The sequence below is a fragment of the Gobio gobio genome (genome assembly GCF_949357685.1).
Source record: "Gobio gobio genome assembly, chromosome: 8".
Taxonomy (NCBI): domain Eukaryota; kingdom Metazoa; phylum Chordata; class Actinopteri; order Cypriniformes; family Gobionidae; genus Gobio; species Gobio gobio.
This window is the reverse complement of record NC_137114.1, coordinates 16,068,204-16,088,992: the sequence shown is the minus strand read 5'-3', so window position 1 is coordinate 16,088,992 and position 20,789 is coordinate 16,068,204. Positions and strand designations below refer to the sequence as shown.

The following is a 20,789-nucleotide window of genomic DNA, read 5'->3' as shown; positions in this document are numbered from 1 at the left end:
GCCAGCTCTTCGCACCGTGCCACACAGAAACAGAGTGTGGCTTCCCGTGCTCCCCCTCAGAAAGATTGGGGACACGGGAAGCGCAATCTACCGCAGCCTTCGAGGTGTAAGACGGATCTGGGGACCGTCATTACTTCCAAGAAGGCTGCGGGGAAAAGGTCCTGATGCCCGAGGGGTCAGGATTATGAGGGCGTTCCTCCCTGAAGGGAAGCAGTGTACACCTCATTATACGGTGCCTGTCTCCCTTCGGCGCCCTCTAGGGGTCGTTCTGCCAACCCTGCCACCTCTGGTGTTACAGGGCGCAGCGGTCTCCCACAAGTGTGTATCCCAGGGTCCACCCAGAAATGTAGTGGTCCTGGGCTGCATGCCCCCTCCAAGGAGGGTCCTAGAGCAGTCAGTTCAGGTGTTCCAGAAGCCATTCTCGAGAGGATGGTACCTCTAGAAAACTTCTTGGCAGCGTGGAAGCTACTGCCAAATGTTTCTCGTTGGGTCCTGCACACTATAGAAAAAGGGTATCAAATACAGTTCTGGTCTCGCCCGCCCAGGTTTATGGGGGTCCTACCCACAGTGGTGGGCCCCGAGCAGGTTCTGGTAATGGAACAAGAAGTAAAAGCCCTGTTAGAGAAAGGGGCCATAGAATATGTACCTCACTCAGACAGGGAAGCCGGGTTTTACAGCCGGTACTTCATAGCTCCAAAGAAGGATGGGGGTCTGCGTCCCATTTTAGATCTTCGGGTGCTGAACGAGGTGGTCATACAACTCAAGTTCAAGATGTTAACCTAAGACAAATCGTGCCGCAGGTCAGGTCCGAGGACTGGTTTGTCACAATAGATCTCAAGGACGCATATTTCCACATTTCCATCCTTCCATATCACAGGAAGTTCCTGAGGTTTGCTTTCAGGGGGAAAGCATACCAATACAGAGTTCTTCCATTCGGTCTAGCACTTTCACCCCGCACTTTCACGAAATGCATAGATGCAGCCCTGGCGCCTATGCGCCTGCAGGGGATTCGCATTATGAATTACATCGACGCTTGGTTGATTCTAGCTCATTCGCATCAAGTAGCGGTTCAGCATCGAGATGCCGTTCTCGCTCACATGAAGGAGTTGGGGTTACGGCTGAACGCCAAAAAGAGTGTGCTTTCTCCACTTCAGAGGACCACTTTTCTAGGCGTGGTATGGGATTCAGTGTCGATGCAGGCGCGCCTGTCACCGACACAGATTAGGTCTATACTGTCAGCAGTAAAGAGAATAAAACTAGGCCAGTCAATCACTGTAAAACAGTTTCAAAGAATTCTGGGTCTGATGGCAGCAGCATCCAACGTGATACCTTTTGGACTGCTGTACATGAGACCCCTACAGTGGTGGCTCAGAACCAAAGGGTTTTCCCCGATGGGCAACCCGTTTCGCATGATCAGGGTCACGTGGCGTTGCTTATGTGCCCTGGTGATGTGGAAGAAACCTTGGTACCTGTCCCAGGGTCCCGTGTTGGGAGCTTCTGGTCGTCACAAGATGCTAACGACAGATGCCTCTCTCACGGGCTGGGGAACGGTCCTGGAGGGTCGCTCAACTCAGGGTCTGTGGGGAGACCACCATCTCTCGTGGCACATCAATCGCCTGGAGATGTTGGCTGTGTTTCTTGCCCTCAAGAAATTTCCTCACAGACCTCAGGGGCCAGCATGTGCTAGTTCGCATGGACAACACATCGGTGGTCGCCTATATAAATCATCAGGGGGGTCTGCGTTCACGTCCGCTATGCAAGTTGGCACACCAGATCCTCCTGTGGTCTCAGGGGAAGTTCCTCTCCCTCAGAGCGGCTTATATCCCTGGGGCCCAGAATATAAGAGCAGACGTCCTGTCGAGGCAGGGGCTGAGGCCCGGGGAATGGAGGCTCCACACCGAGATGGTGGAGCAGATTTGGAGGGTGTTCGGCCGGGCTCAAGTGGATCTGTTTGCGTCTCAAAAGACGTCTCACTCTCCACTCTGGTTCTCCCTCACGCATCCAGCTCCGCTGGGTCTGGATGCTATGGTACAGGCGTGGCCGAGGCTGCGCCTGTATTCTTTTCCCCCGATCACTCTGCTCCTGGAAGTTCTGGAGATAGTTCGCAGGGACCAAATGCGCCTTATTCTGATAGCCCCACGTTGGCCGGGCAGGGTATGGTTTCCCAATATAGTGTCGCTCCTCGACGGGCATTCACTCCAGTTGCCAGTCAGGAGGGACCTTCTGTCCCAAGCAGAGGGGTCAATATTCCACCCCCGTCTAGAACTATGGAATCTATGGGCGTGGCCTCTGAGGGGGCCCAGCTCATAAGGTCGGGTCTCTTAACCGAGGTTGAAGATACCATTCTTCACTCCAGAGCTCCATCCATGAGGAAGCTTTACGCTCTGAAATGGACAGTGTTCACTTCTTGGTGTAGTAGCCATCACCAGGACCCAGTTAACTGCCAGGTTGGTACAATGCTGGAGTTCCTGCAAGAACTGTTTAATGCAGGTCTATCCCCCTCCACATTGAAGGTGTATGTGGCGGCCATTGGTGCTTACCACACTCTTCTGGGTGGGTTATCTGTGGGTAAAGATCCGTTGGTGTCTCGTTTCCTCTGTGGTACTTTGAGGCTGAGGCCTGTAGTTCGCACCAGGGTACCGGCGTGGGACCTGGCTATGGTCCTCCAGGGCATGTCCCAGGCTCCCTTTGAGCCGCTGGAAGAGGTTCAGGCTAAGTTTCAGACTTTAAAAACTCTGTTCCTCCTCGCTATTTCATCTCTTAAGAGGATAGGAGATCTTCAGGCACTTTCTGTTGCACCCTCGTGCTTGGAGTTTGCACCTGGCATGGTCAAGGCCTTCCTTCATCCTAGGTCAGGTTATATTCCTAAAGTCCCTAATAACGTAGCTAGATCGATTATTCTTCAGGCCTTCTGTCCTCCACCTTTCCTCAATCCGGACCAGGAGAAAAATTATTTGCTTTGCCCTGTGAGGGCTTTAGATGCTTATGTCCACAGAGCTGCCCTGTGGCGTAAAACGGAACAACTGTTTGTGTGCTTCGGGCCCACCAACAAGGGGTCCCCAGCATCTAAGCAAAGAATGAGCAAGTGGGTGGTTGAGACTATCTCACTGGCTTATGAGTCGGTCGGACAGCCTTCTCCCTTGGCCGTCCGGTCCCACTCTACTAGGAGTATGGCGGCCTCTAAGGCCCTTATTTCAGGAGTGGCTCTGCAGGACGTTTGTGATGCGGCGGGTTGGTCCTCACTGCATACATTCATCAGGTTCTACTCTTTGGACTTGGACTCTAAACCAGGGTCTGGGGTTTTGTCGTCCTAGTGCTGCTTTTTCACACTGGACAGGCACGTCTCGCTATGGTGGCGTTGGTATTAACGTTCCCCATAGCGTCATTCGATGCAACGGGAGTTCCCTTGAAAGGGAACGCATCGGTTACGACTGTAACCTCGGTTCCCTGAAGAGGGAACGAGCGTTGCATCGTCCTGCCATATCTCCTACATGCCTGTCAAAGCGACTACTTCAGACTTACGAAGCTAGCGCGGCTTTGTTTTGGCAGGCTTTATACTTCCTGGTTCATGACATTATCCGCCTCTGACGTTCCCTCACACTATTGGACTGATTTCACATGTGCTTCATGACTTCATCACGCAAGCGTTCCCCATGGCGTCATTCGATGCAACGCTCGTTCCCTCTTCAGGGAACCGAGGTTACAGTCGTAACCGAGGTGTTTTTACAGCATTCAAACATTAAGCGTGATGTTTACATTTTTTTTTTAAAGTGATGAAGCACTGCGGGTCTTTTAATTTGTGCTTGTAGTTCTGAAGGGAATCCTCCTCCAAAGCAAAGCTGGAAAGTAGACCATCTGGTATCTCTGGGATACTCATTTTATCATTACTCATATAATGATTTGAGACACACAAATTTTAATCTTGGGGTGGCACGGTGGCACGGTGGCTCAGTGGGTAGCACTGTCCCCCAGTGGCGTGCACAGACCTCCTCAGGGGCAGGGGCAGAAGGACCAAAAAGGGCACACAAAAAAAACAAGAATCAAATGTATTTTTTACATAATTTAAATGCATTTATTTGACATAAATCACCTGTATTTAAAGCAGTACGCGTCTGTCTGTTGTGTTTTTAAATATTTTTACAACAAAAAATTAGTTTTTGCCCCACTGGCTTTCAATATATGGTTAAAACCATTCTCAAAAATATTCCATATTTCCTTGGCATTCTATGAAAAGACATTGATACAAATAGAATGCATAACACATCAAACAAAAACAGGGAAATTATGATAATATTACTAAATATATATAATTATTTACTTTTACTTTGTTAAACAAAACAGTGAGAATCAAGCAGGTAATTATGAGGAATTCATGTTCAGTTTTGTTGATGTTGTGAACCTGTATTATAAGTATGAAAGTATTTGCGATCATGAAATAGGTTACATTTTACAATAAAATGTCATTAGTTAACTACATTTGTTAACATTAACTAATAATAAACTGCCCTTCAACAGCATTTATTAATCTTAGTTGATATTAATTTCAGCATTTACTAATACATTATTAAAATCAAAAGTTGTATATGTTATATTAGTTAATGCACTGTGTCAAGTAACATGAACAAACAATGAACAGCTGTATTTTTATTAACTAACATTGACAAATATTAATATACAATAACAAATTGCTCATGGTTAGTTCATGTTGGTTAATACATTAACTTTACAAATGAGACCTTCATGCAAGTGTTACCATGATATCAAATATATAAATTCCATACAATTTAGAGTTTGACATGGACTTTTTCATTTCATTTCACTAGATTTATTTCCCCGAGCTAATAACACGAGGACGTGCTATGGTCTGGGATAAAAACAAATTGAATGACATTGTCTGACTCAGAATGCTGCTGCTGAACTCAAGACTCGAGATGCTTTTATTATAATTAAGCATAACTTGCACGCTCCCGCAACTTTTACAGTAGCGTGGTGGTAGGATAAATATACATTTTCTGTATTAGTTTACCTGCTGATCGTGTAGTTTGAAAACTGGCGCGGCTAATTGTTCGCGTGCTGTGTGCAGGCTGCGTTACTCCGAAACTGCGAAAAGGTAATTCAACCTACCGATCCACCTCCGCCAAAAAAATGTAAAAAAACTTTTTGTAATATTGTTAGTGGTAAAATGGTATATAAGCGTATTGTTATTTATTAAAATATTTATAATAATAGTAATAAATATTATTTACTATTACAAGGGAGGGCACATTACATTTTGAGACAAAAAAGGCAGGGGCTTGTGAATTTGTTTGTGTGAATCCTGTAATGGAGTGGCCATCCATTTAAGGTGTTTCCCCACCTGGGGCCCAAAACGCTGTTAGGCTCCAGCTCCCTGTGACCATAAATGGATAGTTCACCCAATAATGAAAATTACCCATGATTGACTCACCCGGAAGCCATCCTAGGTGTATATGACATTCTTCTTTCAGACGAATCAGTTATATTACAAAATGTCCTGGCTCTTCCAAGCCTTATAATGGCAGTGAATGGCAGCCCGAAATTAGAAGACCAAAAAAGTGCATCCATCGGTCTGGCAGAAGTTTAATCACATTATTTATTTTTGTATTTATTTAGAACTAATTTATTGCTTTACTCATTTATTATTATTATTATTATTATTATTATTATTATTAATATTTTTATTATCATTGTTATTATTATTATTATTATTATTATTATTATTATTATCATTCCAGTTTTCTAGCCTGTCACTCCCTTGCAGCCCCTGCAGGTCTCCGGACCCCAGTTTGAAAACCTCTGGATTACAGCATATCTCAGACAATTCAGAAATCTTTCCTTTGTGATCTTTTCAGGTTCACTAGAAGAAGAAAACAAATCTATTATTGCGTTCTCATACTTGCATGACTTCACCCGTGCAAAGTGCACACTCTGTATCGGGCATGTTATCTTTAGCTTCATTTATTGTGAAGTTTTGCGTAATCACAGGGAGAGAGAAATAAGTGTGTACGTTCGCGTAAAACGAAGGTTTTAAGAACAAGCAGAAAGGCTCTGCGTCGACTAGGGAATCACACCCAGTAGTGGCGGAACACCCGATGAGCTGGTTTGCCATGAACTAAGAATAAGGAGAAGAAGAAGGTAAGAATACTAGCTAAGCACTTTAGAAGCTATTCATTTTCTTGGCTGATCATTCAGAATAAAAAGAGTGAACTGACCAATCAGTCTAGCGTGAAAGCAGTTGTTGAGCTACTTTAATTTAATTTCTCTAGTTAGGCTATGAGTTTGCAGCTTAGCCTAGTATTGAAATTAACCAGGCTACAAATCAACAACACAAAAAACATGGTTAATAGCCTATAGTTAAGTTAGACCATATAAAAAAATAATAATAACAGTTTTGCTATAATAAAACCATTTTCGCAAGGGACGTGTTGGTGTGATTTAACCAGATGTAGAAAAGCATGTTAGGATTTGCTCTCGAATTGATTCTAAATATAGTTTAAATAATATTCAACTGGGTATAAAAAATTACTCAAAGCAGCCAACTGCTATTATAGCGAGGTATTATAGGCTACCGGTGAATGTACCTGATGCGGATGCGCGTGATATTAAGGGACCATCTAAAAATGTTACCCTCTGTGTTAAAACGTCGGCACGTTAACAACTGAGTTGTGTTAACATGCAAAGTGTTAACCAGCGGCTCTTGATTATACATTTAGGTGGGGCAGATTCTAAGTCCTGTTGTAAACTATACTGTATGACTAACTGCTCGTAGTATAATTTTACATTTAAATGACTGAACACACAGGTTTCACAACTCTCTAAATATGTTCACCATGGTAGCCATTTCTGTATAAAGAGTGTAAACTATATAAAATCATATCTTAGTAAGATATAAGTTAACATTTGAACCACTTGTATCATTAGATATTAGAATAAGTTGAAATCCAAATTTATCAAAAAAAAAAAAAAAAAAACACCAGCATGCAATGAATTCTGGGGTAGGCAAGGATCCATCTGTTGTATCCTTCATTTCACTTGAAAAGAAGGACGCATTTGGAGGCCACATTTGAAGAGCCTTTGAATTGGGACAGCCGTCGTCGTGCCGCGGCGACGCAATCGAAGGATGTAGCCTCTGAAATGAGACACAGCATGGGAGTCCCATTTGTCATTTTAGGTTTCAGAAGGGCGCTTCTGCACGCATGCTTTGGGGCCGATGTGCGCCATCAATGCGCACTTTTGCAGAGCCCGCGAGCTCCACAGCAGATTTCTACCCGACAGTCAAAGCGGCATTACGTCACGAAAGTGTGGACTGAGAGGAATATCACAAAGGTTAAGGTTCCATTTAGGACAGGGCCAATCATTTACCATGATCATTTAATGGATGCCGCCTTATTCGGACAAACAGCCGTCCCTACACCCTACCCGATAAACACTTTATTTCTACCATTAAATACCCGTTAAACACTTTATTTCCACTTTTGGAACACTTTCTCTATTTTTGTTAAAAATAATCACCTTTCCGATCCGATATGTGATGGGGAAAAGGGAGAAGAGTATAAGTAGGTAAATAACGGGAAGAAAAACGTAATGCTGTAAATTGTAAAATAACTTGTGATGTGTTTATGATTATGATAACAAATGAAAATAATATAAGTTACAGTTTGCAATATCAAGCAGTAAACAGACCAGAAGCTTCGACAATCAAGTTACAATGGCCGTGCTCACTCTTACATTAAGAATAAGGTGAATTAGACGGGTTTCTTTTGGAATTTTGTTTGGCCCACAAGACATTGGTGGGCTGAGTTAATGTAAATAACCTTTGCCAACAAGGTGGGACGCAAATAGACATTACTTAATTTTTTGGGTTTGCTTTTTATATATATATATTTATATACATAAAAACAAAATATATATATTCTTTGATTGGTTGTCCTTTTGGAATCGCATCCAAAAGAAAGGAATATAATGTAGATATTTTTTATATTCCTATTTATTTACAGGGTATTCTCAAAAGCATGTTTAACCCTCTGGTGTTCTTCGTTTAGGGATTGCATTGGTTGTCTTCCCGGTCATAAGTGAAATTAGAGACTAGGCCTTCAAAAAAAATTTTTTGAAGGCAGATTAGCGCCCTCTTTTGGAATTATTAAAGAAATCATGCAACCATGGGTATAATCACTAGAGGTCTCTATGGAGAGGCTTGAAATTCCCTAGTTCTGTTTTTAACACATTTAATGATTTTTTTCTTGTTGATGGATTTGAATATATATTAAAAAAATCTCAAAGACTATTTATTATAAAGTTTTAGATTTTTTTTGTTGTTGTTAGAAATATAGATTTTTTTTGTTTTTGCAGATTTCCCATTCATTTGAAGAGCACAAGTGGGAGTCATTTTTTTACGACCACTTAGCCTGCTCAAATCATGCCCTCATTTTTTTGTGTGTTAACATACCTAATGCTAGAAAAGTCACCAAGTTTCATATCAATTCAAGATGTGATTTAAAAAAATTCAAAATGTGGTTCATAGGTTCAGTTTTTCATAGGTGTGTGTGTGTGTGTGTGTGTGTGTGTTTAAGTGTGCGTGCGTGCGTGTGTGAGTGGATGTGTCAATATAACACTCTTGATGTTTTAGAGTGTCACCCCTTTACTGCTGTGTACTTTTTTCAGCATCGTGGCCGATTTGTAGATTGTACACACAAATATTCGGAGAAATTGTGTTTTTTGCCGATTTCCCATTCATTTCCTATGGTTGGTCATTTATGACCGAAGACAATGAACGCTACTTTTTTGTTTGTGTGTTTATATACCTATATACCTTGTTTGTGTGTTTATATACCTAAAGTCACCAAGTTTCATATCATTCCAATGAAGCAGTGATTTAAAAATTTAAAAATAGAAAATTTTCCGGTCAGAAAGGACCGAAGAGCACCAGAGGGTTAAATTAAAGGATTTATACTTTTACTAATTTGATGGGGATATATTTATTAATTAGTTATTTATTAATAAGTATTTGGCACAACTCTGTTTCATAACATTTTAGCAAATGTTTACAATCTGACGAATTTCCTGAACTGACACAGACTGATATATACTTTGCTGGCGTAGATTGATATAGCATTGTCTGGAACTACATTAACTTAATGGAAAAACAAGCAGGGCAGTCTCATATCTGCCCATATGGCTCTCAATTAGGGCACTGTGCATTTCCATTTTTCACCACAGATTTACATTGGAAAAATGTGGGGTGCCGTTGAGCTTGAGTGGGCAGCGGAGCCCTCGGCCACCCATTGTGCTTTACATAGCCAACCTGTCTGACAATGCCATGCGTTACATTTCCAATATATATCCATCTCACTTTATGACTTAAAATAGTCGAGACACTCAGAAAAATATTTATTAAATGTTGCTGAACACATCATTTAGGAATGATTCAGTTTATCTGATTTCTATATTTTCAAGTGGTATTATGTTGATGGGGCACTGCACCACCTGCCCGTTCAGATGAGTGTTAAAGGGATATTTGAACAGAAATGTGTGTTGGCAGTGTGTGTACACAATCACCCTATAGGCTATTGTTAAAAATCCAACCACTCCTTTTTTTAACCCCCTTAAATCATAAGCAGTGTCTAAGCATAACCCATTTGCAGTTTCTTTGCAATGTTACGTCATATATGCTTAGTCTAGGACTGTGACGGACTCAAAAATGTACAACATAGTATAATAAATGAGCTGGGGGGGGGGGGGGGGGGGGGGGGGTACTATTCCAATGGCAGTCCTGTAAGCCAGGATCAAAACTTTAAACCCTACAGGACAGTGCCCCTCCAGGAATGAGTTTGGACACCCCTGATCTAATGCAAGTGAACGGTGCCCAACATAGACCATTTTTGATAGTCCAAAATCCATATTTAGGCAGCTAAGGCCTCCACACGGCTCCAACAAATAAATAAGGGTATTCTTTGGATGGCCTTGGGGTGAGTAACTTAAATAAGGAGCACTTGATAATTACAGACAGATGTGTTTGATCAGGGTTGGATCTGAACTCTAGGTAGATCTCCAGGAACAGTATTGGGCACCCCTGCAGTAGGTAGGCCAGAGTCTCTTAGGGGCGGTCAGAGACCACTTTTGATCCAGTCCATTTCCAATCATGGATAAAATATAGTACCGCTTTATCTTTTCTCGTTGTATATCCTGTTTCACTTGTGAATACATCACTGACTACTTACAGAAGTTAAATGCACTGTTTTATGCTGGCTCTAAAACGACTTAATGTTCTACATACAGTCCCTGTTTTTGCACTGTCATGCATCAGTCTGGCAGATAGCAGTCTATTAATCCATTGGAGAAGTTTTACAATACTTATTTTCATATAGATCTCAGGAATGTTCAAATGTCAGCCAACCAGGAAGCACAAACAGATGAACTGCTGGCTCTAGCGAGCATATATGATGAAGAGGAGTTTCACAGGACAGAATCAAGACCAAGTGGCAAGATCCATCTGTGCCTTGAGCTTCCTCCAAACTTCAGACTGCTAGTCAAGGGTAAGATTTTATACAAGATTTAAAAAAAAAAAAAAAAAAAAACATATGACTGATTTTGAAAAACATTGTATGTTAAACTATTATAGGGTACTGTCAAACTATCATGATAAACATGATACCAAGGCCAAAAATTTTGATTCAATTCAATTAACTTTGAGGCTCTAATGCATCTGTTCTCAATAGTCTTTATGTTTTGTACATATTTTTCATAGGGGAGGCATGCATAGAGTGTGGAATATCCTTTCTACCCCCCTTAGTTCTGAGTTTTGATCTACCTACAGACTACCCTTCATCATCAGCTCCAGTCTTTACCCTAAGCTCCAAATGGCTTTCAAGAGTCCAGGTTTGCAGTTTTAGCATTTGAGCTGTATATAAATGGTATGTTAAATAATTAAATAATTTATTTTTATTTATAGAATTATTTGGTCTTTTATCTTTGGACATGATAATTGTCATAATGATAATGGCAGAACCCTTAAGATAAATAATCTCTGTTCAATTAATGTCTAAAAGATCACCGCACTTTGCAAGAGACTGGACGAACTGTGGGAAGAGAACAGGGGCGATGTGGTTCTTTTTATCTGGATCCAGTTTCTAAAGGAAGAAACTCTGGAATTTCTGAACATCCAATCTCCACTCGAGATCCGAACCATTGGTGGGCAGCCTCAATGTGAATCTGGTCAGAACCAAGCAGTAGACACTGCTGTAGAAAAGAGTGCAAGAGTGCAAGAGTTGGACCAACGAGCGGCTCAAGAATTTGACCCTCACACAGATATACTAACCCAGCTGCTGGATTTTAATGAAGCTCAGAAACAGAAGGTGTTTGATGGCAAGGTGTTTTGCTGTGGAATCTGTTTCTCTGAGAATCTGGGTTCCAGCTTTTTGCTCTTCAAAGAGTGTCAGCATGTCTTCTGCAAGGCCTGTGTGAAGGAATACTTTCAGATCCAGATTAGAGATGGCACAGTCCAGTGCCTTACCTGCCCTGAGCCCGAGTGTATGTCCATGGCCTCTCCTGCACAGGTACTTTTTCTTGCGTGTTTGTGCCTGAGTATAGGCTATTAAGCACTTTAGCTGTTTGAACAGTGGATTAAGACAAACTAACGCCGCTATACTGTTATTATACTGTAGGTGAAACTTCTCGTGGGCGAAGATGAATTTGCCCGCTATGACCGACTCCTTCTGCAGTCGAGTCTGAACCTAATGGCAGATGTGGTTTATTGTCCACGCATGAGTTGCTGCATGGCTGTGGTGATCGAGCCTGATGCCAACATGGGCATCTGCCCCTCATGCCAGTTCGTCTTCTGCACCCTCTGCAACCGAACATACCATGGCCCCTCTCGCTGCAAAGAATGTAAGACCACAGTGGAATGGCAATGTTCATAAACACAAGTACAGTTAGGTCAATCAGTTTTATATGTATAGCGACTTAAATTTATGCATTTAGCAGATACTTTTATCCAAAGTAACAGAGGAATCAATTTGTCACAGAGCTTACAATATTCATAGTATACAATAGCAGGTTTATTAAAAGGTATAGGCAAAACGCTAAGACAGATGTGAAATGCAGAAAAGAAGAAGAGGAATTTTGTGTCTACAAGCAGTGTTGGGGAAAGTTACTTTTAAAAGTAATGCTTACTCCATAAAAAAGCAAGTCATTGTCTTACTTAGATATTTTTATGGAAAGTAATGCATTACATACTTTTGTTTGTTTTATAATAAACCTTTCACACCAAAAGTGAACTGAATAAGCCTCAGGCTGAAGCAAATTCACATCTGTAGCTCAAAAAAACCTTTCAGCTGTTACTTCAGCAATAAAAACTAAAATTGAGCACAAATGTGAGGTTTATATAGTGTATCCGGAAAGTATTCACAGCACTTCACTTTTTCTACATTTTGTAATGTTACAGCCTTATTCCAAAATGGATTAACCCCCCCCCCCCCCCCCCCCCCCCCAAATAAACGGGAAAAAATGTAAACGAATAAATCCTCTCACGAATCGGGAAGAGAAAGCTTCTTGCTGGATTTGATGGACTAATTTTCTTCTAATCTTTCTACTGTATTTATCCACTCCATGTCAGGGATTTTGTATTCCTTACCTACTGTAGGCTACAGAATAGGCACACATTTAGGCGTACTCATTTTTCATTATTACTATTCTAACATTTTATAAATATTGCAAAGTCAGTGTGAAAAATATGCATAACATTCTTTTAACTAAAAGCCACCCAATTTGTCTAGATCTGTAATATTTTTTCCCATGTGTAGTTCATCTTAATGTTTTAAATTATACATTTTGTATTTTTATTATGCATTTTATAATTTTTTGTGCGAGAGCTCATAGTCGTCTGTTTTAAACGCAATAGAATGCAGAAAAAAAAGCTGAAAACTCAAAATGGTGTTTCCAAAAACCTTGAAAAAAAGTAATCTGATCACGTAAATAAAGGCTGGCCAATAGAGCATTGCTGTACTCCAGTCTTGAAATGACAAGAGCTTGAAGGAGGAGCTTTGGACTGTGTAATTAGTCTGTAAAATATTATACTATTATAATATTTTCCAATATCTGTTCAATGCACCTGTGACATTCATTCCTACATCATTATTATGAATGTGATCTTGCTTTTATTGAAAAGTTCAATACTAAATGTATTTTATTTAAAATAAATGTTAAACAAAAGTTTATATTGAGAAACTGGGCCTAACTAAATATATATATAAAAGACAATCTTATTCTCCTTTGCTCAGTATAATAGGTCTGCATTTCTTTAACAGATGAGCTTCGCAGGTTGAGGGATGAGTTACTCGCTGCCAGTGAAGAGGAGAAGAAACAACTTGAAGCGAATTATGAAAAGCAGCTAATTCAAAGAGCAATTGATGATGCTTTAAGTGAAGACTGGCTGAAGGATAACTCTAAACAGTGCCCTTCATGTGGAGCTTGCATACAGGTCAGAAAATACTACCTCGTGACTGCAAACAGACATTTTACTTTTGTGGTCCTAAAGGTGTGATCCTTAGAAACAGGCCTCATAAGATAAGTGTATGATTGGATTTGATCCTAAATTCCAGCAATTAGTTAGTCATTAGAAATGACTAACAAATCTGGATAAAGTCATGAACAGAAAGTATTCTTATATGTAGTTGCAAAGCTTGTGTCCAAATATTGTGCTCGTGTATTGGCATGGTAATGTTCACTGACTTGAAAAATTAGTGTACAGTAACATTGTTTTCATTTATACATTCCGATTTGTTCATGTCAAATTAAAATTAATCACTGCTGAGGTTAATGAGTTGACAATATACAGCACATACATTTTACAGCTTGTCAGAGGGGCAATACCCTTAAAGGGACAACTTTGTACCTTATTTTTCTCTAAAAAGTGCATATTAGTAGCCTGACAAGCCAGACCCACATCAAGATGTTGGGTCTGGGAACACACCATTGGCAGGGCTCAATCCGAGGGGCGGGATAAAGGGTTGTCTTTCAAATTCCCTCTGCATGCAATTGGATAGCGCCATGAGCGCCACAACCAACCAGAGCAAAGAAGAAGGTGAAGCCGAGCTAACGTTAGTTGATAGACTTTCACCGTATCCGGTCGGCAAAACGTTGAATATATCTTCTTTTCTTAAGAATGACTTCAGTGCTGTTCTTTGTTCTTTTCTCAAAGAAAAGCTTAACTCCAAGTCTTCCAGAGTCGCGGCCAAAGCCGATTCGAAAGACCGCTGTGCGTCAGCTTCTTTGTTTACGAGTAGCACGCGGAACTGCCGCAACTCTGCCGTGATGTGCCGTCATTATGTTAAGCCCGCTCACCGACTCTACACACACTGTGATTGGCCTGACCAGAGTTTGGTTTTTCCAGCTCTCAGGTCTACCGAGAGTTGCTAAACTACACTCGCGGCAAAATAAATGTTCTGCCGCTAGGGTGCGTCTAGATTTCTAGGTTAGCATATTAGAGTACTACCATAAAACTTTTAGGGGTAAAAAGGTACAGAATTGTCTAGGGCTGCCCCTGACTAAATTTTTCTAGTCGACTATTAGTCATTAATTTAAGCCATTAGTCGACTAATAGCACAGTTTTATTAATTAAATAACATAAATATATTCTGCATTTAATATATATATAGGCGTAATACATAGAGCGCTAGCGGAAGGGATGGCATCTACCACACCCTGTGGTAGGTCACCTGGAACATCCGCGTCCCGTCCAGGGACCAGACATGGAGTTTCCAGAGGTCCGGACACGGGTGCCAGAGGGTGCCCCGTCTCTGAGTCAGAAGGTCCTTCCTCAGAGAAATAGGCCAAGAAGGGGCTGTTGCGAGGAGCATCAGTTCCGGGAACCAGAAGAGGTCCCATATCAGCTGGACCACCTGTTGATGGAGTCTCCATTCTCCTGGAAGCGGAGGCTGCCATGAGAGCTCGTCGGCTGCACGGTTGAGCACGCCTGGGATATGAACGGCACGAAGCGACCTCAGATGCTTCTGACTCCATAGGAGGAGATGGCAGGCGAGTTGCGACATGCGATGGGAGTGTAGACCACCCTGATGGTTGATGTACGCAATGGTCGCGGTGCTGTCCGTATGGACCAGTACGTGCTTGCCTCGTAACAACCCTTTGAGGCGGCCCGTCGCAAGACATACTGCTAGCAACTCGAGGCAGTTGATGTGCCACTGCAGTTGAGGCCCCGTCCACAGACCCGAAACTGCATGCCCGTTGTACATGGCCCCCAATCTGGTGGTGGAGGCATCTGTGGAGACCACAGCATGCCTGGACACTTGTTCCACAGGAAAACTCAGCCTCAGGAATGAAGTCAACGGCATTACTGCGGATGCCATATGCCCCAGGAGCCTCTGAAATAACTTCAGTGGGGCCACTGTCCTGCTGCTGTGCATACTCAGCCAGATCAACACTGACTGGACGCGCTCCTCTGTGAGTCACGTTGTCCGGTTGACCGAGTCCAACTGCATACCGAGATAAGAGATCCTCTGCACAGAGGAGAGTTTGCTCTTGTCCCAGTTGACCCGAAGACCTAACTGGCTGAGGTGACTGAGCACCATGTCCCTGTGTTCGCACAACTGCTCTCGCGACTGGGCAAGGATGAGCCATTTGTCAAGGTAGTTGAGAATTCAAACACAAACTGCCCGCCTCTGCGACTTTTGTGAAGACACAGGCGCCCAAAGAGCAGTCCTCAAATCCTTCGGGTCACCCGTCTCAAGGCCTCTTGCGTGACCGCTTGCCACCTGGCCTGGCTGCACCCGGCTCCCGGTTGGCTGCTGGGTGGAAGTTGCTGCTTTGCAAACTTGGCAGGGGCGGAGGACAAGGCGGGCAGGCGCCCTCGGCGACGAGCAGGCAGAGGTGCCGGATCGCCTCCATCTGCTTCTGTGCGGCCAAAAACTGTTGGGCGAAGTTTTAGGCAGAGTCGCCGAATAGGCCCACCGGCGACACGGGGGAGTCAAGGAACCGATACTTGTCAGCCAGTTTGAGCCATAGGTTGTGCTCCTGGACCACAAGTGTGGCCATCTCCTGACCAACCACGCGCACCGTCACCTTCATCGCCTGTAGGGCGTAGTCAGTGGCCTTAACGCATCTCATCCATCAGTGGTTGGTCAGGACCACCCTGGGCCATGTCCATGAGTGCCTTGGCCTGGTAGACCTGCAGCAATGCCATGGCATGGAGAGCAGAGGCAGCCTGTCCACAGGCTCTGTAAGCCTTGTCCGTTAAGTTGGACAAGAACTTACAGGCCCGGGATGGGTGGTGCGGACTACCCCTCCAATTGGCGGCCGCCAGACACAGTTGCATTGCGATGGCACGCTCAACTGGTGAGATGCCCGCGTACCCCTTGGCCTCCCCGCCATCCAGTTTTCCAAGACCGGGTCACCTCCACATGCACCTCTGGGAAGAAAGGAACCGGGGCGGGACGCTGAGAACCAGTGCGGGCTGCCCCAAGAAACCAATCATCCAACCGAGACGGTTCGGGACATGGTGGAGATTTCCACTCTCCCAGAAGGAGGCAACGATGACAGCTCACCTTCCGATGCCCTGTCGGCCGGCGCACCGAGAGAGACGGTTTGTTGCTCAACTGAGGGACCACCATGCTCTTCCACAGGGTGCAGTGTGGAGGGATTAGTGGCCCGCAGAGGTTGTCTCGGCAGGAAGCCCTAAATGTTATCCTCAGGTCCCCCGGTCTGTTCGCCAAAGTATTTTAGGGATTTTCACCGGAGGGAGCATTAGATCAGGGCATAGGGGTGGGTGCTTGGCCTCGAGAACCAAGCCCGTAACACTGCGATAGTCATGTTCCCGCAGTGAGAACATGAACTATCCACGAATGCTGCTTCAGTATGCTGAACACCCAAACATGTGGCGCAGCGATTGTGACCATCAGCCGGCGACAGGGAACGACCGCATCCAGAAACGCATGGGCGGAATGACATCTTGAAAAAGATGCAGTGTCTGCCCGTATGAGCCGCTGCTGAAGTGCCTTTCCGCCAACAAACTCTCTCTCTCTCTTACTGGCTGCGGGGGCGGAGTGCTGCATGCAAATCTCGCACGCCAATGTTCATTGGCCGTTTAGTTCACACTCAATTCGTCGGTTCACATTCTGACGTACGTCGAACGTGACCGACTGACAGGGAACTAACAATATTGCTTGAAATGTAGAAACTTCCATCAATTATCTGACACTTTTTTTTTTTTTTTTTGTAGAAAATAATGGGCTGTAACAAGATGACCTGCTCCTACTGTGAGCAGTATTTCTGCTGGATCTGCTTTGAAGTTCTCGACTCTAGGAGTCCCTACAGCCACTACACAGACTCCAGATCTCCGTGCTATAACCAGGTAGACGGCAGCAAAATATGGCAATTAACTGATGTAATGTGTTTTTTAATGTAATTTTCAAGTGCCATTGTATAGGTTTTATATACGTGCCCTCAAATGAACTTTGTACCATGTTCACTTATCATCTATATATATCCTGCATTATGCATATTTTGCACATACCGGTAACTACTTCAATAGGCTATTCCTGTGCGCACGTCACTTGTTTGTGCAGCATGGACATTTGCAATTGAAATGATTTAACCTTTCGGACCTGCAAGAAAATGTGAACAACATTTTATAAAAACACTTCAACAAGGCATCAGCAAACCACCAAATAAAGTGTTAATACACATTTAAATGATTCTGAGAACGTATTGTTGCTTACAAGCTTCTAGCACATCTCTACTGGAATTTTAGTCCATTCTCATGTCCAAAAACGTCCAGTGAACTTCACTGATATTATCTGTGCTGTCATTGCTCTCTTCAAATCTCAACAAAGATTTTCAATGGGATTTAAATCCCGAGACTGAACAGGCCACTCAAGAACATTCTAGTACCAATCCCTGAGCCAAGCTTTGGTAAAATTTGGATGTATTATATTTTGGGATAATTGTCCAGCTGGAAAGTCCAATGATCATCACCGTCAGTCTATGCACAGAAGGCATCACATTCTCTGCCAAAATGGCTTGCTACTACAAAGAATCAATGATGTCCATACAGTCAAGATTATCAGTTCCTGCCATAGCAAAGCATCCCATAACAATACTGGTCCAGCTCCATGTTTGACCCTGAACATGGTGGTGTTCTGCGCATAAGCTTTTCCATTTTTACTACTTATGCATGGGTCCAATATGGTCATATGCAGTGGAAAGATAAAGTATGTGAACCACAGTATCTTTGAAAATGTGAATCATTTTAACTAAATAAAAGAGATCATACAAAATGCATGTTATTTTTTATGTAGTACTGTCCTGAATAAGACATTTTACATAATTTTTTTTCCATATAGACAAAAAAATTGCTGAATTTATTAAAATGACCCCGTTCAAAAGTTTATGAACCATTAATTCTCAATCCTGCGTGTTGTTCCCTGGATGATCCACAGCTGTTTTTTTGTTTTGTGATGGTTGTTCATGAGTCCTTTGTTTGTCCTGAGCAGTTAAACTGCCCAATGTTCTTCAGAAAAATCCTCCAGGTCCTGCACATTCTTCAGTTTTCTAGCATCTTTTGCACATTTGAACCCTCTCCAGCAGGGACTGTATGATTTTGAGATCCATCTTTTCACACAGAGGACAATTGAGGGACTCAAACACAACTATTAAAAAGGTTGAAACATTTACTAATGCTCCAGAAGGAAACACGGTGCATTAAGAGCTGGGGGTGAAAACTTTTGAACAGGATGAAGAGGTCCAAATGTTTCTTATTTTGTTAAAATATATATATATATATATATTTCATTTAGTACTGCCCTTCAGAAGCAACAGAAGATACTTGCATGTTTCCCAGAAGACAAATTGAGTACAGTTTACCTTTATCTTCAAATGTAATACGTTTTCACCCCCCGGCTCTTAATACGTTGTGTTTAATCGCCTGCCGTCAACGTATTACCCCATATAAATGTTCAGCATGCATTTATTGCTAGAGTAAAACATGCAATGTTCCTATGCAAGCACTGTGGCATCTCTGTGGAGACATTATTTGCCTTTATTAATCATGCCAAAGGGGCACAAAAACACGGCGAACTTCAGATTTGAGTGTGCAGTTCCTGAATGCCCGTGCACTTTCCAACACCTCTCCGCACTTAAGTCACACATGTACCGCAAACACAGAAAGGCCACAAAAAGGACGAAAACGATCTGAATTCTAAATGCATCATTGAAGGCTGTACATTCGTGTCGACCGAATACTCCAGTCTTTGTGAACATCTAAGACAGCACATTCGAGATGGTAAAAAAAAATCGAATGTCTGATTGCTGGCTGTAAAAAGTATTTTAGAGTGAAGTCGTCATTTTCAGCACACCTCAGTAGAAATCATAAATACGATTTTGAGAAATCTGTATGTGCAGATATTACTGAAATGTCTGCTGCTGTGCCAGATGTAAATAGGCCTACTGAAGGCTTTGATGTGGAATTTCAAGACAGCGGTCAGGCCATTCAGCTTGACAAATACACATTTCTGACAAATTTGGCTTCACTTTATTTGAGGATGCAGTCAAAAATGATTCTGCCAGCTACATCAATTAAGACTTTAATTGACGAGTTCATGGAGGTGCAACACAATGTGTTGTCATGTGTAACACAAACCCCTCTGTTAAAATGTCAGAAAATTTAGTTTTTCATGACCCTTTAAGATATTTTGCTAATTTTTCATATCTTAATACAGTTAAAAATTTAACTTCTGTTATTAACTCACCCTCATGTTGTTCTAAACTTTTGTTCATCACAAATTATTATATTTTGAATCTTTTTCATTTTTGTCCATCCACTGAAAGTCCACTCAACCAAAATATCCCAGTTCAAAAAGTGTATATGGATTCAAATCATATGAATTACTTTAACAATGTCTTTATGCACTTGATGCTAAAAAACTTTGACTGGATAGACAAAAATGAAGAGAGAGAGAATATTAATTAATTTGTGCTTTATGGGTTTGTGTGAGTAAATGACACATTTTTTTGTCTTGACCAATTTTTAAAACATTTGTACACGTCAAGTGATCTAACTAATTCTTTCTTTTATTTAAAGGTTCATTGTGGGGATTAACCCTGGCAACAGCAAGTGCTCCTCAAAGTTCCAGGTCAGCAAAAGAAGTGGGAAGCTGGTGCAAAGAAAGAACTCTGGCCTGAACCCTCATGTATCCTCCTTTATTAAGAAGTTTCTGGATTTCAGCTGGCAAAATTATTAAAGGGATAGTTCACCCAAAAATGAAAATTAGCCCATGATTTACTCACCCTCAAGTCATCCTAAGTGTATATGGCATTCTTCTTTCAGACGAGTTGTATTATAGTAGTCCTGGCTAATCCAAGCATTATAATAGCAGTAACAGTTGCTCTGTTTTTGAAGTCCATATAAAATGCACCTGTCCGTCGAATAACGTGCTCCACGCGCTCCGGGGTGTTAATAAAGGCCTTCTGAAGTGAATCGATGCGTTTGTGTACGAAAAATATCCATATTTAAAACGTATTCATATTTAATCCATATTTTACTATCAAGTAAAGTTCCAGCCGATCGCCTTCTGTGGTAAAGTGTTGAAAGTGCTTTCTTGCAATTCAAGATGCGTACGTGACGTCATGATGAGCGTAACTGGTTGCGCTTGTCTTTCGATCGGCAGAGGCACTTTTAAATATGGATATCTTTCGCTTCAGAAGGCCTTTATTAACACCCCGAAGCCGCGTGGAACACGTTATTTTACGGAGAGGTGCATTTTTTA

General features: G+C 42.3%; 1 protein-coding gene across 1 annotated transcript; it reads left to right on the top strand.

The window, feature by feature from the left end:
- Nucleotides 1-10,399: 10,399 nt before the first annotated feature.
- LOC307130308 (E3 ubiquitin-protein ligase RNF14-like) lies at nt 10,400-20,264 on the top strand (the record flags this gene model as incomplete). Its single annotated transcript, XM_079823276.1, has 8 exons — nt 10,400-10,550; nt 10,763-10,893; nt 11,064-11,570; nt 11,679-11,888; nt 13,301-13,492; nt 17,246-17,377; nt 17,978-18,078; nt 20,105-20,264. 8 exons carry the CDS (start codon nt 10,400-10,402, stop codon nt 20,262-20,264), a joined length of 1,584 nt encoding a protein of 527 aa, XP_079679402.1.
- Nucleotides 20,265-20,789: the final 525 nt, after the last annotated feature.